A 27372-nucleotide genomic window follows, 5' to 3' on the forward strand; every position below is an offset into this window, starting at 1 on the left:
TGGAAGGAGGGGAAGGCTTCTCGAGGTATGTTCAAGGAAGTGGTTAGATTATGTAGGAATAAAATTAGAGAGGCAAAGGCCCAGTTGGAACTGAAGCTGGCCACCTCTGTCAAAGACAATAAAAAGCAATTTTACAAATATAACAATGCTAAAAAGAAGGGCAAGAAGAACCTCCACTCCTTACTGGACCTGGAGGGGAACATGGTGACCGAAGATGAGGAAAAGGCTGAGGTCCCGAACGCCTTCTTTGCCTCGATGTTTAACAGCAAGGTAGGAGTCCAGGATGAGTGGCCTCCTGAGCTGGATAATAGGGTCGGGGAGCAGTGTAATGCCCCGGAAATCCATGAGGAATTAGTTCGGGACCTGCTGAGCCACTTGGACACTCACAAGTCCATGGGACCAGATGGGATCCATCCTCGGGTGCTGAGAGAGCTGGCAGATGAGCTGGCCAAGCCGCTCTCCATCATTTTCCTCCAGTCCTGGCTCACTGGAGAGGTCCCAGATGACTGGAAACTGGCCAATGTGGTGCCCATCCACAAGAAGGGACGGATGGAGGAACCTGGAAACTACAGGCCAGTCAGCCTCACCTCAGTACCAGGGAAAGTGATGGAGCAGATTATCCTGGAGGCAATAACTGCGCACCTGAAGGATGGCCAAGGACTCAGGTCCAGCCAACATGGATTTAGGAAGGGCAGGTCCTGCCTCTCCAACCTGATCTCCTTCTATGATCAGGTGACGTCTGGTGGACGTGGGGAGGCCTGTGGATGTGGTCTACCTGGACTTCAGCAAGGCCTTTGACACCGTCCCCCACAGCAAACTGCTGGGTAAGCTGTCAGCTCGTGGCTTGGACCGCAACACTCTGTGCTAGGTTAGGAACTGGCTGGAGGGCTGAGCCCAGAGAGTGGTGGTGAATGGTGCCACATCCAGCTGGCGGCCATTCACCAGTGGCGTCCCCCAGGGATCAGTGCTGGGCCCTATCCTCTTCAACATCTTCATTGACAATATGGATGAGGGAGTTGAGTCAGTCATCAGCAAGTTTGCAGATGACACCAAGTTGGGAATGGATGTTAGTCAGTTAGAAGGCCGAAAGGCTCTACAGAGGGACCTCGACCGACTGGACAGATGGGCAGAGTCTAATGGCATGGCATTCACAAGTCCAAGTGCCAGGTGCTGCACTTTGGCCACGGGAACCCCATGCAGAGCTACAGGCTGGGGTCAGAGTGGCTGGAAAGTTGCCAAACAGAGAGGGACCTGGGGGTGCTGATTGACACCTGCCTAAACATGAGCCAGCAGTGTGCCCAGGTGGCCAAGAGGGCCAATGGCATCCTGGCCTGTATTAGGAATGGTGTGGCCAGCAGGAGCAGGGAGGTCATTGTGCCCCTGTACTCTGCATTGGTTAGGCCACACCTTGAGTCCTGTGTCCAGTTCTGGGCCCCTCAGTTTAAGAAGGACATTGAGACACTTGAACATGTCCAGAGAAGGGCAACAAGGCTGGTGAGAGGCCTTGAGCACAAGCCCTATGAGGAGAGGCTGAGGGAGCTGGGATTGTTTAGCCTGGAGAAGAGAAGGATCAGGGGTGACCTCATTGCCCTCTACAACTACCTGAAAGGTGGTTGTAGACAGGAGGGGGTTGGTCTCTTCTCCCAGGCAACCAGCACCAGAACAAGGGGACACAGTCTCAAGCTGTGCCAGGGGAGGTTTAGACTCAAGGTGAGGAAAAAGTTCTTCACCGAGCGAGTCATTCGTCATTGGAACGGGCTGCCCAGGGAGGTGGTGGAGTCACCATCCCTGGAGGTGTTCAAGGGGAGATTGGACGTGGCACTTGGTGCCATGGTCTAATTGTGAGGTCTGTTGGGACAGGTTGGACTTGATGATCCTTGGGGTCTCTTCCAACCTTGGTTATACTGTGATACTGTGATACTGTGATCACCCAACACCATCTAATCAACTAAACCATGGCACCAAGTGCCTCATCCAGTCTCTTCTTAAACACTTCCAGTGATGGTAACTCCACCATCTCCCTGGGAAAATAACATAAAATATTCAGCCAGAAGGTCACACAAGGTCCATTTAGCATTCATCTTCGCAAGTCTTATCATCAGGGGAGCAAAAATGCAAAGGTAACTCTTCTTGATTAAATAAATACACCTAAGTAAAGAAGCTGATATCCAGTGTCTTCTCTCTTGCAAGTAAATACACAGACACTCAGCATGCCCAAGAACTTCACCATGGCAAACCCCAGGATTACAAGTATAGCATAGCTGAAAATGCTCTGCAGGCCAGACTCCAGCTCCTGTGCACAAACCTGTGTAATGAATTCCTGAGGCTGGTCCAGATGCCCTGTGCAGTTCTTCCGCTCCTGCCTGTAGCAGCTCAGTGGGATGCTGTTACTGGTGGAATTGAACCACTGCATGTTTGTTCAGTTGCTGTAGTTCTTTACAATGAACCTGTTCTTGCAAGTAATCAACAGTAGGCTTAGGATTTTTCCCATCATATCTTTCAAGACCGAGTCTTTGTGCCTTGTACATCAGTTTCTACCTTTTCCCTGTAAACAAATCCCAGGATGAAAGCAGATCCTTCAGCAACAAAAATAGCCAGAATAATGGCCAAGAACAGACCCAGGCCAACTGAGACTCCTGGAAGGTGGCACAGCAGCAAATCAAGCCAATGATGAACATCACCACAACCACGCAAAGAATGATCACAGTTGGCAACCGAGCATACTTGTCCTGCAGAAAGTTGTCATAGCTTTTGTAGGTGTTGATGACATATCCCCCCACATAGCCAAGCCCAGCTGCTGCCACCCAGAAGGCGAGGCTGAGCAGGAGCAGCACAGTCTTGGAGGTGATGACACCTCAGTCCATGTTGGCAATGGGAGAAAGCAGGTCCAGACCCACAGAGTGCACAGGCTCTATTTAACCTAGTTTTATATAATCAGATCCTTAACAGAAATATTTAATAGCATTTTTCCTAGTATCAACCTCTGAAACAGTGTTGGTGGCTGATGTCAGTCAGTTTTCAGTTCATCTCGCTGTCCAGGTATTTAGTCTGAAGTTCATCAATTTGCCTACCATGTTAAAAACCTTGCTTGTTATGACAGCTTTAAAAACCTTAAGTCACCAGACTACAAGTTTGTGTGCATACAGGACAAAATGAAAAACTTCAGATACATTTTAGGGTTTTAGCACTGCCCACTTTTAGTTCCAAATCATATGGTTAAGTTGAGATTTAACTTGTGAACTTGTGCAAGGTAAATGTTAGATATTCAGAGTGAATGCTATTATTTCTGCATCCTGATTCTTCCATTCTTTCAAAGGTCTCCTACAAAAATCTCCTCTCTTTCACCACTTTTATAAGATATTACCTGAATGAGTTTTATTTTCAGTTATGCAGTTACCTAGCTTGGCTCTGTAAACATGATCATTGCTTTGAAAAGTCATTTCAGAGGAGTATTTTAGAAATGTCCTTAGATTATTCAATTCTTAATATACTTGATCTTGTAGTGTGTTCTTCATAACTTGACAACAAGAGTGTAATGGGTTGAGTTGGATCTGCTGATGCATATTTAATATCATGCTACCATCATGCCAGCTTAAAATGAAAGTACTGGCTGGAGCTAAGTATCGTGGGGCTTGAAGTTTGGATTGTAATGAGAGGCTTTCCATTGGTTGCTGCTTCTGGTTTCAGGTTTTGGGGGTGTTGGTGTTTTCCACTACATTAGCTTCTGTGTGCTTGGGTGAGGAAAACCATTTTATCACTGGCTCCTTTTTTTGGGGGGGGGTGTGTGTGTGTTGCTTTCCCTCCCATCTGTGTGTGGAGCACAGGGTTTGCTTATTTGAGCAGATTGTGTTAACCCAGGACAGTCCATTTTTGGCATTCAATGTAAAATTCAAAAGGTGGACTGTCTTAACTAAAACAGTTGATTTTGGCAGGAAATATAAGGTTTGAGATAATGAGGGGATTCAATTAAGGTTTGTTAAGAAAAAAGAGGTGTTGGGGTTTGTTTGTTTGTTTTCCTATGGTATGTTCTCTATGTTGATTCATTTCCTTTCTGGGGGTGGCTGGGGCTGATACACGGGGATCCAAAAGTTACATAAACGTACTTGTACTATATGTGTTTTTTCTGGTGGTGCACATCACCTCAGTGAAATGGATTAGTGCTATCAAATTTTTTTAATCTTATGTTTCCTTTAGTATGCTCACCATGATAAGGCATTTAAGTGCCTTAAGTGTTTGCTTTTCTGGTTACATTGCATTTTTCACCTTTTGAGGATTTCAGATATTCTTGGGACCCCAACACCAGACTGGTTCTGTTGTCATGTCTCCTAAGTGTGTGCCTGGTCTTGCCCAGAATAATACAAATCTTTCCCAAGAATACCACCTGGAGATCTGCCCTGAGGCTGGATAATTGAGTGGCAGGTTGTGTGGGATAGTATGGGCAAGTACCTATGATGAGCTCTGATTTCTTGGAATTTCACATCTGAACAAATCCAAAATCCTGACAAGCTGATGAAATGTTTGGAAAAAGTATGTTGTCATCTCAGAAGTTCATGAGAGTCAGAAATCACTGCGATGTATTTGGGCCTGGCCCATGCCTATTGAGCTCTTCTCATCACTGTTCAGAGCACTCAGGGGAAAGAGAAGGTCTCTGGACTTATAGGCAGATTGGTAGGCAGTGTAGATATCTACTCAGACCCCAACAGCAGGCAAGGCAGCTGCACCAGAGAACCAGTCTGTTCCAGTATCAGCTGCCCGTGTAAAGAAGAAGAAACATACAAAGAAAGCAGCTTGTCTGGCAAAGCATGAGGATGAATCAAGGTCATCGCAGAAACAAGAGGAAGAGACAGAGGTGGTCACTCAGTCTTTATCTCTGGCTTTGGAAGATGGACAAGGAAAAATAGTGGAAGGAACAATTAGCAGGATCCAACAATGCTAGGGAAGTCTTTCTTCCTGTGTACAGGTCTGTGTTTCTGCTGTGAAGGAACTGTCCCACAAAGTTGAGTGAACCTGTGAGAATATGTTCTGTTCCCACCTGTATGGTGCCATGTTTCAGCCATAAGGAGTGGATGCTTCCCTATCCAAGGGAGAGAATCTGGAGGTACACACCACAGCATACCCTGTGGTTTTATTTACATGACTGTGGGGAGGACATGAGGAAATGGAATGGAAAAAAACCACTTCAGTCCTAACTACACGAGTATGTGAATTACAAGGGTATTCTCCCTGAAAGCATTCTGCCCCAGGTTCCAGTGGAAAATTTCCCCCAAAGATCTGAAGAACTGATTGCTTCTGATCCTTCCAATGGATCTTCCAAAACATCTTCACAGAAACAAGTGGTTCCAGTGAGAATTCAGAATTAGAGGCGCTCTACCTCCAACCAGAGAGGGGAGAGGGACAATTGGTATCATTGGCCTGTATGGATCCAGTGGCTTGGCAAGCTGAACCCAAAAGAGTGTAAAGATTCAGTTGACACAGGTGCACAGTGTACTCTGTATCATCAAACTACAAGGGGTGGAACCAATCTGTATTTCTGGTGTTAAAAGGAGAACCTAACAGATGTTTGTGTTGGAAGCAGAGCATCAGTATGCAAGCCAGTTTGTTTTCACTTCTAGGGGTGGAAGGAGTTACTGAAATTGACTGTCTCAGGGGTGGAAACACAGCCCTACCATTTGGACTGATCCACAGAATCACAGAATATATCTAGTTAGAAGAGAGACCTCAAAGATCATCCAGTCTGACTTTCAATCCAGTACTGAAGGGTCAACACTAAACCATGTCCTGAAGTGCCAGATCCAAATTCCACTTGAATATCCTCAGTGATGGCAACTCCACCACTGCCCTAGACAGACCATTTCAATGTTTGACAATCTTTTCAGTGAATAAGTGTTTCCTAACATCTATACTAGACCTTCCCTGGCACAGACTATAGTGGAAGAGAATGCATGAGCATGTCCAGAGCATGTGCCTGTTGTGTATCGTAAGGTGATACCAATTTGAGTGAGAAAGGACAGTGATGTATGATGCACGATGTATGTTGTGTGATGTTAATTGCTGCTGGGCATGACATAGGTGATATAGAATAAGGGGTGGATAATGTCATGGGTTAAGTTGAATCTGCTGACACATATTTAATACCATACTACTGTTGTGCCAGCTTCAAAGTGAAAGTGCTGGGGCAAAGCATCACAGCTTTGACGTTTGGATCATAAAATGGGAGGCTTCCTGTTCTGGTTGCTACTTTCAGTTTCTGGTTTTGGAGTGTTGGTCTTTTCTGCTGTGCTGGCTGCTGGGTGCTTGGGTGGGGAGAACTGTATTATCACTGGCTTCCACTGCTGCTTTTGTTTTTGCTAAGGTATCTGTATAACATATTATCTCACTAAACTCCTTACCTCAACACAGTCTGCTTGCTAGAGCAGATTGTTTTAACCTCAGTTCAATTGTCATTCCCGAGACTGAGAAGCTTAATTTCATACTTTTCATGTTGTTTTTATAATTTCATTTTTTTAGCTTATTCTCACAGTCTTCTCCATGTTGAAGATGTTCCTTCATTTCCACTGTTGCGTCTAATCAAGGTACATACATTTGTGCTGTTTTAGCTAAGCCTGCCTGTATAGTTACAATTCCAGTTGTAAGAAAAACATTAACTTTCCTTTCTTTTCTCTAAGACTTAGCATCTGCTAAAAATCCTGGTAACACCTTTGTCAGACCAAATATTTCACAATTTGCAAGAACACTTTTGTTTGTTGAGAACTACTTTTCCATAAAGAAAATGTGATTAACCTGTATCACTTGTGGACTGATTTTATACTGCATACTTTTTGGTCCCATCCTATTTTCTAAATCATTAACTCCAATTTAGTCTGCTAACAGTGATTAATAACTTATAAATCTATAAAATACTTTCATGTCACAAAAATAAAGTTAATATGGTTTTGATTTCTATTATTTTGTAAATTTTTGGTTTGAAAAAATCCCATGTACTAGAGTTTTACTTTCTAGATATTTCTTACCCTTGATACATACTATTTTAACTTTTGAAAAGTGTTCTATAATATTCTAAAATGAGCTAAATTTTCCAATACTTAGACTTAAGGAAAATCTCATTCTCTTGGAAGGTTAATAATCTTCATGTAAGGTTTTATTTATCTATAGCTAACTCTAAACAAGAATCCAGCCTTCATGAAATTCTATAGTCTTGGATAGTGTTTGCATTTTGATAGATCTGAATTTGGCCTGTTGAATTCTGCTATGTATTAACACTAACAGTTGAGTTTTTCTATATTTATGCCTGTCAAGGACACACGAAGAACTGCAGCTATAAAGACTATCTGGAATTGACAGCACTGCAAGAAGGACTTAGCAGCATCTTCGATAAGTGACTAGTGCTTCAAGCTGCTGATAGAAAAACCAAATTGTCCAAGGAATGGGGAAACAATAGATCTGCAATTTTAAACTATCACCTGAACTGCAGCTTTTACCTAATGCAGGGAAAATTTGGAAGCAATTTAAGTAGAGAACATCTGTATTACTAACTATGTACTGGTAGGAAAAGAGACAGTTAGGTACACATTGTGTATTGCTATGGCAACAGACACCTTAAAACCGGTATTAAAGCAATAGATTTAGGGGCATTGAAGAAGACAAGCAAAATGAACAGTGTATGAGTAATGATACTATATACAGTGGCCACAGAAAATTCTCTATTCTGCCTGGAGACAGCACATAGCTTCATCATGCAAATTAAAGTTACAGTTGTTGATTTATTACTTCTGCATCAAAGATTTTGGAAATATTTGGAACCATTTTGAAAATTCAGAAATTAAGGGATAATATTGATTAAAATTTAAGCCCCAGTGTCAGGCTGCATGAATACCTGCAACGCACTTGTAAATAAAAAGTAAAATAATAATTTAAAAAGCATAGTCAAGTTTTATATAAGTTTATGGACAATTAGAATGATAATGGAAAAAAATAAGATGAAAAATTTATATAGTTGAAGGCTTACACAGCTGAACACAAAGACTGGAAAGTATCTGTGAAATTTTGTCCCAGAGAGTTATTTTATATGTTTATGGGTCACACAAGGCAGTCTATGAATGTTAGAAAGAGATTGTATATAGTAGCATTTTAAACAGGTCACAAGAAATTTCCACAGCATGTATCAACATCTTTTTTAAACAAGGCATACAATGGAAAACACAGCCTTTCATCATAGTGTAATGCCAAGGCCAAAAGAGAATGGAACTGTCAGACTGTTGTGAAGTTGATGAAACTTGTAATGCTGGTAGAATAATTTTACTAATGTAATATTAAAACAAAACAAAAACCAAAACAAACAAAACCCCACACATTTTCTTTCATATGTCTTTCCCTCTTCCTCTTTGTCCTTTATTTTCAACATACCAAAATTAAGCCCAAAATACAATATTTACATAAATTTCATTATGAACCATTTACACTGTGAATACATTCTAATTTTCAAAACACTATATTTGTGTTCTAAAATTGTATTTTCATATACACAAACATCAACTGGAAAAAGAAAGCTGACTGAATTTTGGAAAGACCTACTAGGAGGCATGAGAACAGTTCATTTCTTGACAGTTTACAAACATAGTTTGTATCTTTATATGCAAATCTTAATTAAATGAAGTTAATGATCTAAAAAGCTGTCATGGGTTAAGTTGACTCTGCTGCTGTTATTCATACTATATGCTGCAGTCATGCCAGTGAAAGTACTGTCTTAAGCAAAGTATTTAGGGGATTGAAGTTCAGATTGCAACATGGGAGGCTTTCTGTTCCAGCTGCTGCTTTTGGGTTCCATGTATTTTGGGTGTTGACTCTTCCTCTGTGATGTTGGCGGGAGAAGGAGGCATGTGGGAGTAGTTTTCTGGTTTGGGATTTTGGCTTAATTGCTTCTGCTTGCTGCTGCTTTGCACCATGCTTTTTTTCTGTAAATAAGCTAAGGTAATTATTCATTTTATACTATGATTGTTTGATTTTGCTCAGTAAACTTTATTCTTATCTCACTATTTTGTCTCAGCCATGAGGTTTTTGTGTGTTACTTTTCCCTTACTTCTGTGTTAGGGCAGCAGGCAAGGTAGCCCTTGTGTTAACCCATTACAGAGGCCTTCTCTTATTCTCCAAATCAAAGATACATATTGTTTTTATTTGCTCTCTGGAAAATATAATTCTGAAAAATATTGTTTTCAATATTATTCCACTTCCATCTTCACATAAAACCAAAATACTTAGCTAAGCAAGCTGTATTCTATTTGCAAAATAGCATATGAATGAAATGTTGCCTGCATGAAAAGCTGCAGAATCACAGAATCACAGAAACTTTCAGGTTGGAAAAGACCCGCTGGATCACCAAGTCCAACCAATAACCCTACTCCACAAGGTTCACCCCTAAACCAAGCACTACATCCAAACAACCTTTAAACACATCCAGAGTTGGTGACTCAACCACCTCCCTGGGCAGCCCATTTTAATATCTGACCATTCTTGCCATCAAAATTTTTTTCTTAACATCCAGTCTAAGCCTACCCAGTTACAGCTTGAGGCTGTTCCCTCTTGTTCTATGACTAATTACCTGGGAGAAGAGATCAGCACCAACCTCTCCACAATGTCCTTTCAGGTAGCTGTAGAGAGCAATGAGGTTTCCCCTCAGCCTCCTCTTTTTCAAACTAAACAGCTCCAGCTCCTTCAGTCTCTCTTCATAAGATTTACTTTCCAGGCCCTTTACCAGCTTCATTGCACTCCTCTGCACTCGCTCCAGCACCTCAACATCTCTCTTGTACTGAGGTGCCCAAAACTGAGCACAATACTTGAGGTGTGGCCTTACCAGTGCTGAGTTCCAGGGGACAATCACCTCCCTACTCCTGCTGGACACAGCATTTCTAACACAAGCCAGGATGCCATTGGCTTTCTTGGTCACTTGGGCACACTGCTTGCTCATATTCAGTTGCTTGTTGATGAGAACTCCCAGGTCCTTTTCTGCTAGACAGCTTTTTAGGCACACTTCCCCAGGTCTGTAGTGTTGCTTGGGATTGTTGTGCAGGACCGGGCATTTGGCCTTGTTGAAGCTCATACCATTAACATTGGCCTATTGATCCAGGGGTCAGGGAGCAGAGTAATGCCCCCGATATCCATGAGGAATTAGTTCGGAACCTGCTGAGCCACTTGGACACTCACAAGTCCATGGGACTGGATGGAATCCATCCTAGGGTGCTGAGAGAGCTGGCAGATGAGCTGGCCAAAGCCACTCTCCATCATTTTCCTCCAGTCCTGGCTCACTGGTGAGGTCCCAGATGACTGGAAACTGGCCAGTGTGGTCCCCATCCACAAGAAGGGTCGGATGGAGGAACCCAGAAACTACAGGCCAGTCAGCCTGACCTCAGTGCCAGGGAAAGTGATGGAGCAGATTATCCTGGTGGCAATAACTGCACACCTGAAGGATGGCCGAGGACTCAGGTCCAGCCAACATGGATTTAGGAAGGGCAGGTCCTGCCTCTCCAACCTGATCTGGAGGTGGAAGTAGGGAGATTCAGGCTGGATGTGAGGAGGAAGTTCTTCACCATGAGACTGGTGAAGACTTGGAATAGATTGTCTAGGGAGGTGGTTGGGGCGCCATCCCTGGAGGTGTTGTTTAGCCTGGAGGAGTCTCAGGGGTGACCTCATCGCCCTCTACGTCTACCTGAAAGGTGGTTGTAGCCAGGAAGGGGTTGGTCTTTTCTCTCTAGCAACCAGCACCAGAACAAGGGGACACAGTCTCAAGCTGTGCCAGGGGAAGTTTAGGCTCGAGGTGAGGAGAAAGTTCTTCATGGAGAGAGTCATTCGTCACTGGAATGTACTGCCCAGGGAGGTGGTGGAGCCACCATCCCTGGAGGTGTTCAAGAGGGGATTGGACGTGGCACTTGGTGCCATGGTCTAGTCATGAGGTCTGTGGTGACAGGTTGGACTTGATGATCTTTGAGGTCTCTTCCAACCTTGGTGATACTGTGATAAACCCATGCTGACTGGGTCTGATCCTCTGGTTGTTCTCTATATGGAATGTAATGGTGCTTGAGATGATCTGCTGAATGGCCTTCCCTGGTACCAAGGTCAGACCAACAGGTCTATATATTTTCCTGGATCCTCTTTTCCCCTTACAGGACAGATGTACTCTGTCTGTTGCCAGTAGACCTGGTGCCAACCTCTAAGCCATGTGTTAATCACATGGATTTTTTTCTTTCCTTTCCTTTCTCTTCCTGTCACTAGAGCAATTGAGAAGAATGCCTCTCGTGATCCTCAAGTAATCTCTCCGAAGCCCTTAAATCCATTGTCTCATCACTTCTGATCTGCATAACTAGCAGCTGGTAATAATCTGATTGCTGCACCAGATCAGAGAGTCTCTTAGAAATGCCCCTTACCCATGTCCCAGGCAGGCAGCAGACTTCCCTGTGGGATGGATCAGGCCTGTAAATTGGGTCCTCAGTTCCCCTGAGAAGGGAATCCCCTACTACTACTATCTTTTTTTTTTTTTTTTTTGGTAATAGTCCTAAGTCATTGGACTGGCTGAGAAGTCCTGGGTAGCTGTGTGCATGGACATTCATCTCCATCCTCATTCGTCTGGTTCTCTTGTTTCAAGAGCTCTTGGGGGCAATTGGGAAGACTGGGAGGATTGGGAGGGGTCTGACCTGCCCCTCCTGCTTTGTCTGAGAGAGATCTGCCTCCCTTCCCCCCGTCTACTAGCTCTCTTTCTTATTCCAGGAGACATCACGGGATCCCCTGCTTCTTGTGCTGCCAACACCTGCTGCCCCTCACCCAGGGATGGCAGAGCCTGATTCCACAAGTCTATCTCCTCTTCACATTCCCTTATCATCCTTTGCCTCACAACCTTTTCCTTCAGTCTCTTTTTGTTTTGTGGTTTTTGTTGTTGTTGTTGTTTGGGGTTTTTTTTTTTTATTTGTTTTATTTTGTTTTGTTTTGTTTTGTTTTGTTTTGTTTTGTTTTGTTTTGTTTTGTTTTGTTTTGTTTTGTGGGGAGGGGTGGGGTGAGCTTATGTAAACAAATGATCTGTTCCAGGAGAATTGCTAGTTACTTTCTTCAGCCTTCTCTTTGCCTGTTACTATTTTGTATTTCTGCCTTTTAGAATATGACTGCAGACACTATGTAGCAAATGTAATTGTCCTGTCAGGGAGCTTTTTAGATAACTTTTGAGTCTCCTTAAAGCTTATGAACTAACAGGAGTGCTCTAACAACAGCAGACAGAAATTTTGGATTCAGGCAGGCTTGACATCCAAATGGCAAGTAACATACTATTTTATTTAATTATTTTAATACAAAATAAACCCTTGTTTTACAGAATAGAAGCCACTTAAGTAAGGATACTTTCTCTGTGCATTTTATACTTATTATGTGAAACATAAACACAAATGTGATGAATCTCAGAGGTGCAAAATATAAGTGCTGTATTCACAGTAAGACTTTGAAAAAATAAGCCCTTGGAGTCTCTAAAGGTAGTCACTAAAGAGAGCCATGTTCATATGCAGTTCATTACATACCCCTGCAAAGCTTTCTAAAATAGCCCAGCAGATGAATGAGAGGATTTGTTTGCTACAGATTCCTTACATATGAAAAGAATGCAATATGGAAAACACCAGACTCTTTCCTATCCAAGTCAAAGATCACAGTAATACCAATGATAAAAGTGCTGTTGCAACATTAGGTTTGCTCTACTCTGCAGTTTCAGTATTAGATGCACCAAGGCATTTAAGCACTTAAAATTAACTTCCTTGGGTTTTTAGTGTGAAGATTCAAAATCATATGGAAGGAAAAAAACTTACTGTATGGTCACTTAACCCTGTAGGTGACTTGGCAGCTGCTTTTATGTTTGGCATCAAAGTTTCTACATACTTACATATTTCAAACTGCCTAAATCTGAGTGTTACAGGGATTACCTTCTCAGTTATGAGTGACCGGTATTTTTTCTGACAGTATAACTAGAGGATTTGTAAATGTTCTTACCGCTGAAATATTTAAAACACAAAAAGACTGACTTCACAGTGAAATGCAATTGCAACCATTTTCTCTGAAAACACAGCTGGAGCTCTCTCATGGAGATAATGGAGGCAAGTTCACACCGAGAGCAGCATTAAAATAGGATTTTGAAAGCTCTCCCAATGGATAAAGAAAGGGGAAGGCAACACAGTAGGTATGGTACATAAAATAATAAATACCATTCTTATATAAACCCTTCTTTTTGACACAGAAGTAAGCCACTATTCATAAGCTATTACAGTATGAAAGGAATAAGCCCACTACCAAGAAACCCCAGCATGCCCTGAATTACATTTTTCAGATGTTATAAACAAACTAAGATACAAATTAAATGCTGAATTGCTTTTCAGCACTACAAATAAAGAAATTTGGGGGTAAAAAAGGTGATGCAATTATAAGATCTGATGATGCTTGTCAGTTACACAAGTGCTTGTAGAAAGTGCAATGAACTTTAGGAGTTAGCAGAATAAGTGACTTATAAATAAGTTTTTCAAATCATAATTATGTTACTAGGGAATTACAGTGAAGTTGTATTTTAACAACATACACATATTCACATTTTTGTCTGTGTGAATTATTTCATAGCTGTTTTTCTATTGTGGAGACCAGTCTTTCTTATGGTAAAGTAGTATGGGAGTGTCTACCTCTAGCCCATATCGGAGGCTAAGCTACAGCAGTTACTATCACCTGATGACTCTTCCACAGTAAAGAGCAGGAATCAGGAAAAGGAGAGAAGACCTACAGTCTGAAATTAAAAAAGATCTAACAAAATGGCCAAATTAATATCAATGTGTCGTGGACTGAGTTGAATCTGCTGCTGTTATTCACACCATGCTGCAGTCATGCCACCTTCAAAAAATGAAAGTGCTAACTGAAGCAAAATATTATGGGGCTTGAAGTTCAGATTGCAACATGGGAGGCTTCCTGTTCTGGCTGCTGCTTCGGGGTTCTGGGTTCTTGGGTATTGCCTTTTTTCTGCAGGCATGGTGGTGGAACAAGTGGGAGATAGAATAGAATAGAATAGAATAGAATAGAATAGAATAGAATAGAATAGAATAGAATAGACCAGACCAGGCTGGAAGAGACCTTCAAGATCATTGTGTCCAACCTATCAACTAATCCAACCCACCTAATCAACTAAACCATGCAGCCAAGCAGCCTATCAAGTCTTCTCCTGAACACCTTCAATGATGGTGACTCCACCACCTCCCCAGGCAGCCCATTCCAATGGGCAATCACTCTCTCTGTGTAGAACTTCTTCCTAACATCCAGCCTAAACCTCCCCTGGCACAGCTTGGACTGTGTCCTCTTGTTCTGATGCTGGCCACCAGGGAGAAGAGACCATCCCCCACCTGGCTGCAGCCTCCCTTCAGGTAGTTGTAGACAGCAATAAGGTCACCCCTGAGCCTCCTCTTCTCCAGGCTAAGTAACCCCAGCTCCCTCAGCCTCTCCTCATAGGGCTTGTGTTCCAAACCCCTCACCAACTTTGTTGCCCTTCTCTGGACACGTTCCAGCAAGTCAACATCCTTCCTAAACTGAGGGGCCCAGAACTGGACACAGTACTCAAGGTGTGGCCTAACCAGTGCAGCGTACAGGGGCAGAATCTCCTCCCCGCTCCTGCTGGTCACACTGTTCCTGAGTAAAGGTAGCTGTTGCTTTTGGTTTTCTGTTTCATGCTGGTCTTTCCCTTGTATTTCACTGCATTTCTTCTGCAAATAGGCTAAGCTAAGGTAATCATACATTGTACTATTAGATTAATTAGATTGTTAGCTAAGGTAATTATGCATTGTGATTTTGATACCTTATGTTAAACTATGCAATGTGCTCTTGTGGCCAAGAAGTCCAATGCCATTCTAGGGTATATTACAAGAGGTGTGGTTAGTAGGTCAAGAGAGGTCCTCCTCCCCCTACACTCTACCTTGGTGAGGCTGCATCTGGAGTATTGTGTCCAGTTCTGGATTCATCAATTCAGGAAGGACAAAGAACTGCTTGAAAGAGTCCAGGGCAGAGCCACGAAAATGATTAGGGGAATGGAACATCTCCCTTATGAGGAGAGACTGAGGGAGCTGGTGAAGTCATTAATGTTTATAAATATGTAAAGGGTGAGTTCTGAGAGTCAGGCTCTTGTTGGTGATGCCCAATGACAGAACAAGGGGAAGTGGGTGGAAGTTGAGGTATAGGAAGTTCTATGTAAACACGAAGAAAAAGTTTTTCACTGTGAGGCTGACAGAACACTGGAACAGGCTGCTCAGGGATGTTGTGGAGCCTCCTTCTTTAGAGATATTCAAAATCCACTTGGATGCATTCCTGTGTTAGCTCAATCTCTGGCAGGGGGAATGGACTAGATGACCTTTTGAGGTCCCTTCCAGCCCCTAACATTCTGTGATTCTGTGGAACTCTTATCTGTTTATCTCAACCCTAAGTTGTGTGTGGTACTTTCCCCATCACATTTGTGTTGGGGGAGCAGGCAGGTTAGCCCTTGTGCTAAATCATTACACAATGTCAATAAAAGATAGGTAACAGTACAGTCATCCCAGAAAGAGAACATCAGTCACACTATCAAAGAAGGCAGGTCTTTAGAACAAGAAAAGAAGCAGAATAAAAGGGGGAAAAACCCCAAACAAACAAACAAGAAGCCCATCTTTCCTCAGCAAACTTCCTCCATTATAGACAGTGTGATGCTCATGATATGAGATATACCTGTAAGATAACTCCAGTCATCTCTCATGGCTTATTCAGAACTGCTTATGGTCTGCAGCCAGACCATTACAGATATCACTGTAAATGTCAAATTATGTAACATCACCAAATCTCAGATTTTATCAAAAGGATAAGGATACCCTATTTTTGTAGTTTGCTTTTACAGTTATATTGTTTTGACAGTATCTCATTTAAAGTGTTAAGTTAGTATTTCTGTGTTATAAATGTGAACCTATTCACAGTTCAACAATAAGACACTTGCAGGACAAATTTTCAGTGTTTTCCATAAGCTGTTCCTGTTTTAGGAAGTAGTTTATGGATCCTCATAAAGCACTTTCTGAAGTGTTTCTCTGCAAATAAGTGAACAAAAACCATGTTTCTTTTGTAATTAAAAATGTATCTTATATATTCTGAGTGGATGTTAATCACTGAGAATTCACACAAAGCAGGAAATTTCCTGTGGCTCATGATGACACTGTAGGGGCAGACATTGCATCTCAAGCTCAGACTTCACAAGTGATTATCTGTTTTAAGTGACTGGTTCCAAGATAGAATAGAATAGAATTATCCAGGTTGGAAAAGACCTGTGAGATCAAGTCCGACCTATCATCCAACCTAGCTAATCAAGTAAACCATGGCAACAAGCACCCCATCCAGTCTTTTCTTAAACACATTAGTGATGGTGACACCATCACCTCCCTGGGCAGCCCATTCCAATGGCCAATCACTCTTTCTATGAAGAATTTCTTCCTAACATCCAGCCTAAACCTCCTTTGGCACAGCTTGAGACTGTGTCCTCTTGTTCTGTTGGTGGATGCATAGGAGAAGAGCCTAACCCCCACCTAGCTGCAACCTCCCTTCAGGTAGTTGTAGACAGCAATAAGGTCTCCCCTGAGCCTCCTCTTCTTCAGATTAAGCAACCCCAGCTCCCTCAGCCTCTCCTCAGAGGGCTTGTGCTCCAAACACCTCACCAGTTTTGCTGCCCTTCTCTGGACATGTTCCAGCAACTCAACATCTTTCCTAAACTGAGGGGCCCAGAACTGGACACAGGTCTCAAGGTGTGGCCTAACCAGTTCTGAGTACAGGGGCAGAATGACCTCCCTGATCCTGCTGGCCACACTATTCCTAATACAGGCCAGGATGCCACTGGCCTTCTTGGCCACCTGGGCACACTGCTGGCTCATGTTCATCTGTCTGTCAACCAGTGCCCCCAGGTTGCTTTCTGCCTGGCTGCTCTCCAGACACTCTGACCCCAGCCTGTTAGCACTGCATGGGTTGTTGTGGCCAATGTGTAGAACCTGGCACTTAGATGCGTTAAATCTCATGCTGCTGGACTCCGCCCATCTGTTCAGCCTGTCAAGGTCCCTCTGCAGAGCTCTCCTACCCACTAACAGATCAACACCTGCCCCCAGCTTGGTGTCATCTGCAAATATACTGATGATGGACTTAATACCCTCATCCAGAATGTTTAAGTTGAAGAATTTCTTGTGTAAACTGGGTACTTACTTTTATAGTATGAGCTGCAACTGATGAAAATTTATTAAATTAGAATATAACCTCTTGCAGAAAATAATATGCCTGTGTACTTTCCAGACTCCATAACACTAGAGATTCAATCTTCCTAGGAACCTTGCTTTAACCTTCTGTAAAAGTTATTTGCCCACTCACTAATAGAGTTGTACATTAAATTTTCATTTTAATAAAGCTAGTGTTGGCATTTGAAAGGTACAACAACCTTCCTATCTGTGCTGGAACTGTAAGGCATATGACTGTGAAGAACAAAATTTTTTAGACTAGGCTAGTCTGGAATATTTTGATTATAGACACATTTTGTCTTAGACTAGGATATCATAACTGCAGAATCTTTCTAGTTTGTATTCTAGGACTGAAGCAGATGGCAGAGATGTATTTAAAATAATGGTACTTGACACATAATTTCTATAAATGGCTACACAGATACAAAGTGTTATTTGCAATTTTTCTCTTAGGAAGAAACTAGAAATTCCCTGTAATTTCATTATAATTGTTCTTGAAATCCATCATAAATGAAGAAATTTTGGAAATTTTAAACTTAAGATAAAAAGGCAGATATGAAGACAGATGTTCTTTCACACATTTACTGGATTCTCAAATGTCTTCACAGACTAGTCATAGAGTCAGTTCCTGAGGCATATTGTGCACACATATATAGAAATATGTTAATAGAAAAAATGATGAAAGATGTGTTCTCTTCAGTTTTGTAAAACAGTTGCCAAATTTTCTTTCCATGATGCAAGACAGTACTGGAGAAAAATTGTTTTTCTATCCAAGAAAAACTATATCTGTCATAAACTATATCATATACACAACTACCTGAAAGGTGGTTGTAGCCAGGAAGGGGTTGGTCTCTTCTCTCTAGCAACCAGCACCAGAACAAGGGGACACAGTCTCAAGCTGTGCCAGGGGAAGTTTAGGCTTGAGGTGAGGAGAAAGTTCTTCACAGAGAGAGTCATTCGTCATTGGAATGGGCTGCCCAGGGAGGTGGTGGAGTCACCATCCCTGGAGGTGTTCAAGAGGGGATTGGACGTGGCACTTGGTGCCATGGTCTAGTCATGAGGTCTGTGGTGACAGGTTGGACTTGATGATCTTTGAGGTCTCTTCCAACCTTGGTGATGCTGTGATACTGTGATATATCTGACATAGAATGAGTTTTCACATTAATTTTTTCCCCTTCATTGAATCAAGTATTTTGGTATGGAAATGGCATCTATGGAGAAGAAAGAACTGTACAGTATGCCAAAAATAATGTTGTTTTTTATGCCACTGATGAGTGCTCTTTGGGAGAACAGTTAGCTGTTGATTCAGGCAGAGGAGAAATAAAAAAAAGTTAGGCATCCTACCAAAGCTTATGGTGATATAAAATAAAACCTGGTGCTTGAGAATCTTAAGCCAATTTCCATATGTTGTTTTCTGTTCCACTATTGTCATGTTTTCACTTAAAGTTAATGAAAACAAAGCAAAAACCTCAGAAAGTCAGGTGCAACTAGTATCGGAAGTCTTGCTGAAAAAAAGTGAGAATGAGCAGACCATGGGATTTAAATGTTCTTTTACATTTTTGTCAGCTTGATATTTATTTTATATTCCATTTGTTCCTTATTCTTTTAGTTATAGCTAGCAGGTAATGCATCCTTTGCTGTGAAAAATGTTGTTGCTGCCAGCTTTGTCAAATAAACTTCATTTTTACAGTTTTGGTAGCATCAGTTTGTCAACATAAAAGCTAAAATATTCTGAATTCAATGAAGCTTTCTCAGGCTTGCCTCTGGAGGTTGCATTAAAAGGTTTGGATAATCTTATCTGTTCAATACTAAGGATGTTTGCACCTTCTGCCAAGTGCTCTCTAGTGATTTCTATGAAAACTTTTTACAGACTGCAATATGTCTGTCTGATCATATACAGAGTCCTTACCACATCATCCTCGAGGCTTGATAATATTGCCACCCTTTCAGCCAGTTCCATGTAGATCAATAACAGTAGCATAACAAGGAAAACCCAGACATTTGGTGCCCTGCTTTATTTTGATATAGTTGATGTTTGAATTTCTTAAGAAGTCTAGGCAAGTTATGAAGTGAACTGCCTCCATCTGAAAAGGGAGAACTGCAGCATGTAAGAAAACTTTCATTTTCAGAAAGCCAGACAAATCTGCTTTAATAAGGTAATACAGGGTACAGCAAGACTCATATTTGAACAGCCTTGCTTATCTTGCATACCTTTGAAGAATACAATTTAAAATTGTATAAGATTGTGTAGATTTTCACTGGGAAGATTTATCTATATTAGGAAATATTATTCTGTTGTTGTGTGTATATTGAATTATTTCACTGAAGTGGATCAGCTCTGATTGTGTTACCAGAGAAACCCACTCAAAACTACTTTTAAATGCACATTTCAGTTACCATACGTCTTTGTTAGCTCTGTAGACTATCTGTTTTCCTGTAGGATTTTAAATTCATTCACAGAGAGATTAGAGTTTAAACTTACTGCAATAACTGTTCTGGTCTATGTTTTCTTAAAGCAAATGAAAAGCTTTTGCCAGTGCCTGGGTTGTATTTTCTGTGACTGCCCTGGTGTCACTCACGTGAGAACTTAGATTAGAACTCTTTATCATCTATTTCTTCAGCAAAACTGTACTGTCACGTTCTGATGCATCACTTACGGAATCAGAAAAGAAGGGAAAATTAGCATTCTACTTTTAGCACTATCTTTTCATGGTAATTAACTTTTATAATGGTGCCCTTAGCATGGAAGAGGGATTTTTATTTCAGTTGAGATTTTTTTTTTTTTTTTTTTAACATCGATGACATAGCAATAGAAGTGTTGCCCTACTGGAACAGAGCTATAGCTACTCTTAGATGATGCAGTGCCTCTGGTAGCGGCTTATGCGCTACCTATTAAGGAAAATAAAAGCATTTGTGATAAAGAAGAAAGAGAAATATGTATTTCTGGCACTAGTTTTTTTTGTGAGGTTAAAACATTGGATGGAAATTTACACTCCTTGAAGTAAATCAGTTACAGAGATAGAAGTTGGTTTATTTACCTAGGCAGAAAAAGTACAATGTTTCTGTTTTCAACTACAACATTAGCCTTTCTGTTTATTTGTTTTGTTTTGTTGGTTTTTGTGGTTTTGGTTTTGTTTTGTTTTCCCAGTGTGGTGGTTTGAGCCTTAGCTGGGAGTTAAAAGCCCAGATAGGGGAAAGGCTGAGAATCTCTCCCCCACTTCCCCTTCTCCCCCCAAAACAGAGAGGGGGAAAGAAAAGGGTAAGGAGCAAATCCACTAAACAATAATCTGGAGTCAGCTTGGAAGTAGAGAGGTGAAGAATTTTCTTTAAACTATATATATATATATATATATATATATATATATATATATATAACAATAACAGGAAAGGTTCACAAGGGGCAAGGAACAAGGATGGATGGGAAAGGGGACAAGAAAGAATAATACAAAACCAGTCCTTCTCTGAGGAGGTGTGGAGGCAGCAGGGAGAAGGATCAGGTCCGGCCACGTGGCTGAGGAGCAGGAGGGCAAATGCAGCAGCTCTCATCCAGCAGAGGCAGGAGCCAAAAAGAGACCCAACAGCTATGATGTCCTGCTTTTTATACCCTAGCTGGGCAGGGAGGGGGGAGTGGAACAGACTCAGCTTCCTAGGGGAAAACGCCCTGCAGGGGAGGGTAAAGTACCCGCAAGCCCTCCACCCAGCTTTGTTTTCAGGAAAAGGTGCTAACCCATCACACCCAGGCACTATTCAATGCAAAAAAACATGAAAAATATAAGTAGTAGAGACTCTTCCCACTCACACTGACAGGAAAATCAAGAAACCCTTTATCTTTAGATGAGTCTTTATTTAATGTCATACACAGTAAAATTTATTTTCCCACATATTTTTCTACTTAAACATGCAAGGACAGTGACAGGACAGTGATGCAGATACTGGCTTAAAGGCACTCTGTAACCTAGGCTGGAAAGGACCTTAGAGATTATCTGCTCTAATGTACCTGTCATGGGCAGTGACACCTCTCAACTAGACTTGGTGGCTCAAGGCCTCATCTAAAATAGTCTTGAAGGCCATCTTCCTTGAAGGAACATCGAGGAGAGAATGAGTGATCTGGGTCTCTTTAGTCAGGAGGAGACTAAGGGGTGACCTCATTAATGTTTATAAATATGTGAAGGGTGAGAGCCAAGAGGATGGAGCCAGACTCTTCCTGGTGATGCCCAATGACAGAACAAGGGGCAATGGGTGGAAGTTGAGGCATAGGAACCTCCGTGTAAACATGAGGATTTTTTTTTTTCTCTGTGAGGGTGACAAAACACTGCAACAGGCTGCCCAGGGGGTTGTCGAGTTTCCCCCTCTGGAGATATTTGAAACCCACCTGGATGCATGTCTGTGGGATCTGGTATAGGTGATCCTGCTCTGGCAGGGGAGTTTGACTGGATAATCTTTTGAGGTCCTTTCCAGCCCCTGAAATTCTGTGATTCTGTGATTGAACACCCCATCCACAACCTCCCTGGACAACCTATCCCAGAGTCTCATCACCTTCATATTGAAGATTTTTTTCCTAAGATCCAGTTTAAACCTACTCTCCCTCATCTTAAAATCATTCCCTCTTGTCTTATTGCTAGACATACTTGTAAAAAGTCCCTCTCTCAGCCTTCCTGTAAGATCCCTTCAGGTATCAGAAAGTGGCTATAAGGTCCCCCTGGAGTTTCTGCTTCTCTAGGTTGAACAGCCCCATCACTCTTAACCTGTCCTCATAGCAGGGATGTTCCAGCCCTTGGATCATCTTTATGACCCTCCTCTGGACTCACTCCAACACCTCTGTGTCCTTCAAATAGAATAGAATGGAGTGGAATGGAATGGAATGGAATGGAATGGAATAGAATGGAATGGAATGGAATGGAATGGAATGGAATGGAATGGAATAGACCAGGTTGGAAAAGACCTTCGAGATCATCAAATCCAACCTATCACACAACACTATCTAGTCAACTAAACCATGGCATCAAACACCCCATCCAGTCTCTTCCTAAACACCTCCAGTGATGGTGACTCCACCACCTCCCTGGGCAGCCCATTCCAATGGCAAATCACTCTTTCTGTGAAGAATGTCTTCCTAACATCCAGCCCAGAACCAGACACAGGACTCAAGGTGTGGCCTAAACAGTGCTGAGTAAACGGGCAGAATGACTTCCCTGCTTCTGCTGGCCACACCATTCCTGATGCATGCCAGGATGCCATTGACCTTCTTGGCCACTTGTACTTGTACCTCTCATTGGCCAGACTTGCATGCAGGACCTTTCAGGGTGACTTGCTGAATCTCAGGCAGCTGGCACTGAGACAGTTCTCTTGGTTAGATGGTCTGCAGCAGACCCCTTCCGTGATGATTTTGCCTCCTGCATTGTTATTCCATTCCTAAAGTCATCTTTAGTCAGTATGGTTTTGTTCCCTTCCCACGTCATATCTAGTTTAAAGCCCTCTCAATGAGCCCTGCCAGTTCATGACTCAGGATTCTCTTCCCTCTCACAGTCATCTGAACTCAGAACCACCGAAATCACAGAAATATTCAGGCTCACAAATGGAGTGGTTTTGGTAAGAACTCAGAAAGGCTTAACAGAATTTAGAATCAAATTACTCACAAAAGTGAATCAAAGTAAGGAGAAATTTATTCTACTCAGAGGCACATGAGGGAAGCGTTGCTGGATCGTGCTGATCGCTAAGAAGAGCTTTTCACTTGGTCAGGCATCTGTTGAGCCTCAAGGAGTTGGGGGCAAGCTGCTCAGGCTTGCCTTTGTAGTCAGTGGCAGATTGGGCTGGAGTGATCGTGACTGTAACGAGCTTCCAAGTGAGGCAGGGCACAGAGCATGCAAGGACGGAAGAATGCATGGCCCACCTAAACAACCACTATATACAATTTCTAGACCCATTAATGAACCAATTGGCAGAACCAGCCAGGTGATTTTAACCTATGGCTATGAATATGGTAGAGTTCACATGGAGTTATACACATGGGCAGATGATCAAGTACACATGGATACGTGTACTTTTGTTTATTTGGCCAGAGGTGTCTGGAGGACCCCTGGCTATATCCAGTTCTCCAGATGGACTGGTGTCTGGTTCCTTTGTCTGCCTTCACAATAAAACCCTATCTCTGGTAGCAAAGGCGAGTTGAAGGAGGCTTATACCTGAACCTGCCTGGATGCCTATGTGCCCCCACAACAATATCCCACACTATTCTAAACAATCAGGGCTGCATGATGTGACACTCTGTCCTGGTTTAGGGCAGGACACATCATCTGTTGCCCCAAGAGGAACAAAAGAATGACACTCACACAAATGAATTGGATAGTGATGGAAAGTTTAAATGGAAAAGCAACTGGTATTTTACAGAAACTGCAAAGCATAGTGGCAAAGATATCCCAAAGTATATAGAGTCACTTATACTATACCCAAAGGCTGCCAACATCTTCCTTCTCCCCACCTGAGGGTGTACCCAAAATGCCCAGGGGTCTTTCTTCCACCCTACCAGTAGGCTAGTCTTGTCTCAGTCTGGCCAGGTCTGAAATTTGCCTTCCTGCCCTTCTCCTCCTGGCATCAGGCCTAGGCAGGCCAAAGAGTCCTGAAACACTCCCCCACCATTACCTGATAGGGAGCATCTTGCATGGGAACAGAGAGGGAAGAAAGAGGAAGAGAATGACGTTGCAGACAAGTTTATAGGGTGCAGGATTTATGGGTAGAAATACACTGTTTCCTGTGTCCACCTTACTGGGTTGGACACTTGGGACACTGGAAGTATAACTTATATGGCAGTCCAGGAAGCACGCAGGCTAAACTGCCACACACTCATGAGATGATATGTAGTTAGTGTTCATGGTGTAGGGGCTGGGCTCTCTCTTGCTGGTTTCATTTTTCATGCGGCTCAGGTTCCCCTGGTTTTTTTATTCTTTTCTCTGTCTTTTTTTTTGTGTAAGCTGATATTTCTGCAATAGAGTAGTAAATCATTGTGTGTTAACTCAACTAAAATTCTCAACTTTCCTTCTTTTTATCTCCCTCCAGTGTGTGTGTATTGGAGGGAGTGGGAAGCAGTCAGGTGAACCTGTGCATTAACCTGTTTTTTTCTGAACATCTCAGTATTTCTCCATTTTTCCTTGTTATTGAAGGGATTGAAGCAAACACTGGCTGTTCACCTGACTCTTGAAGCATCTGCCCCAGTGCTTTAATATACCTTTTGATTGCTTCTGGTCTCTACTCCTTGATGTCATTGTTGCAAATCTGCATGACCACTAGCAGGTAATAATCAGAGAGCTTTAGCAGACCTGGGAGTTTATTTTTAACATCCCTAACCCAGGCCTCTAGGAGGCAGCAGATTTCCCTGTGAGATGGGTCAGTCAGCAAATCAGACCCTTTGTCCCTCTCATGAGGGAATCAACAACAATCGCCTTTTTCTCTCTATAGGCAGTCTCAATACATGCTGCTAACTGCCTTGCCTTTGGTAGCTCCTTGGGAGTGTTTTCATCTTTGTCATTGTTTGTCCATCCCTCAGAATCTAGAGCCCCATACATTTTATGTAGGGACAACAGGGAATGTGTGAGAGGCAGTGAGGGAGTCACCTGCAGGGACCTGCTTTCACTCACCCTCATCATGAGCTCTAACTGATTTTTTAGTCTGTTTTTGGAAAAGCAGGGTGTGATTCCACTGGTTTATCTTCACTCACACTCCCTGATGCTTCTTAGCCTTCTCATCTGCTCTTGGAGTTCTGTTACCAAGGGGAGGAGCTCCACTACCTGGGCACATCTAACACAGGCAAGCTCTGTTTTGCCCTCATGCACCAGTGTCATAGCTGAGCACACTCTGCAGCTTGATGCTTGAATGATTGCATGCTTCCCCTGAACCTCTGTCTGGATAGCTGCATCAGTAATGGTGGGGGCAGTACATGAGGAGGCCATTGCCCTCTGCTGGGTGGAGACCATTGCTCCCACACTGGGGCTGGCCTCCTCAGTGAGACAGACTTCCCCTGCCAGCATGCCCTGCATAAGCAAATTCTTACACCACACCTTCATGATGCACCATACCCTGTTTTCCTGCCCTCTTCCCCAGTGCCTTGGGTCACTGGCACTCCCTGGGGCCATTTCAATATCTTGTGGAGTCTGTGTCTCCACACATGCTTCACCAGCCTCTCCCACAAGAAATGTTGGCTCAGCAAGGGGGTTTGCCCCACTCACCATGTGAATCCCTTCTTAGGGGGGGAAAAAAAAAAAGAAAAAAAGTCTACCAAGTTTTTCCATCTTGCCAAACTGCCGTGGAGATTCTTTTGGCTCTGGAGGGAGGTCTTAGCAATCTTTCTTAGCCCTTCTAGATAAATGCACCCCATCAGGACCCAGCAGGTCGGGTGCAGTAAATGTTGTCCCATGATCGAAGAAACCAAAGTTCCGCTGCCGGCACCATCCCCTGAGCCAATTGTTGGTGGTATGGGTTCTCCCATTCCTCTCAGGGTACTCCCCTGCCACTGAGGGTACTGAGTAGAACACCATTTGAGCTCCTGCCCCATCAATCAATTGTCCAAGGGCCCTGAACTCTTTCTTAATCGCCCTGGTGCCCTTCTTGTCAATCTCATCACTCCCAGCCTGTGTTACCAGCAGAGGGTAATAGTCAGAGGGATGGATGAGCTTTGGGATTCTCCTTGCAATGTCCCTTAAACATCCCAGACCCAGAAACATCCCATCCCCACCTGAGGGTACACCCAAGACCCCCAGGGCTCCTTCTTACCCCCACCCACCCCCACTGCTGGGCTAGTCTCAGCTGGCCAGATCTGAGACTGCCCATCCCCCCATGGCCTTGCGCCTAGCCAGGCCCATGGCTGGGAGACATCTCCCCCAGTTACAGGGTGACGGCGAGGAAGAAAGAGGAAGTGCTAGACCCCTCACTGGATTTTATAGTGGTGCAGAGGATTATAGTAGGAAATACCTAATTTCCTGTGTCCACCCCTCTGGGATGGACTTCTGGACACAGGAAGTAAATACAGCAGGGGGCACCCAGTCCAAACTACAACAGAGGCTCATGGTTGGGCAGGGCAGGACTTTGTGGAGCTAGAGATGGGCCATGATGTGACATGGCTGGGACAGGGACTGACAGACCTAGGTGGGCTGAAATGAAGTACTGGGACTGTGGATAGGGATCAGGGAATCCTGAAGGGCTGAATAGAGACAGCCAGCCCTCAGAAACGTGTTACATATACAAATATAACATATTAATTTCTATTCTTTTATGTAATATATGCTAAGTAGTTCTCTAAGAGACCATTTTTAACTATTTCCCTTTTTTTTTTCCTTTTTCCTTTCATGTAACCTTTTTCTTTTTTTTTTTTTTTTAATTCTTCAATTGTGGCAGTGATGCATTGTGTATCTTTCTTTGACCACTACTCCTGAGCAACCAATCTCAAAACATGTTTCTCTGAACTAGTACACATTGTAAAATGCTGAGCCTCTGCTGGAAAAAGAATGAGCAGAAATTCATCAGGAAGAGGACACCGAGGGTAAAGGAAGGTCATCATAACAGAGAAAAATAAGAATAGATAACTGACACTGCAGATTAATTCACAACATCATAGAATACATAGAAAAAATACATAGAAAAAAAATACATAGAATAAACCAGGTTGGAAGAGACCTTCAAGATCATCGCGTCCAACCCATCAACCAATCAAACACCACCCAAACAACTAACCCACGGCACCAAGCACCCCATCAAGTCTCCTCCTGAAAACCTCCAGTGATGGCGACTCCACCACCTCCCCAGGCAGCCCATTCCAATGGGCAATCACTCTCTCTGTGTAGAACTTTTTCCTAACATCTAGCCTGAACCTCCCCTGGCGCTCCCCTTAGACAGGCCAGACATCAACACAACTAGATTATCACTTCTCTTGATTGTTGACTTTTTTTTTTTCCATAAAATAACATGGGAGATAGTGCTAAAAAAAAAAATCTTACCTTGCTTAATATCTCATCTCTTCTATGTTCATAATTCCACTTCCATTTTATAGTCTTGTGCATGATTTTATTGGCATTCTGTATTTTAATAATTTTCTTCCATTTCCTTC

At 42.8% G+C, this 27372-nt stretch overlaps 1 protein-coding gene across 1 annotated transcript; it reads right to left on the bottom strand.

Annotated features, from left to right (window-relative positions):
- Window positions 1-2134: 2134 nt before the first annotated feature.
- Window positions 2135-2864, bottom strand: LOC104304800 (tetraspanin-36-like). The gene is given in 4 exon segments (XM_054162914.1): window positions 2135-2438; window positions 2440-2505; window positions 2507-2630; window positions 2633-2864. Coding segments are annotated over 4 exon segments (726 nt in total).
- Window positions 2865-27372: the final 24508 nt, after the last annotated feature.

This window comes from Dryobates pubescens, chromosome 7 (genome assembly GCF_014839835.1).
Source record: "Dryobates pubescens isolate bDryPub1 chromosome 7, bDryPub1.pri, whole genome shotgun sequence".
NCBI lineage: Eukaryota > Metazoa > Chordata > Aves > Piciformes > Picidae > Dryobates > Dryobates pubescens.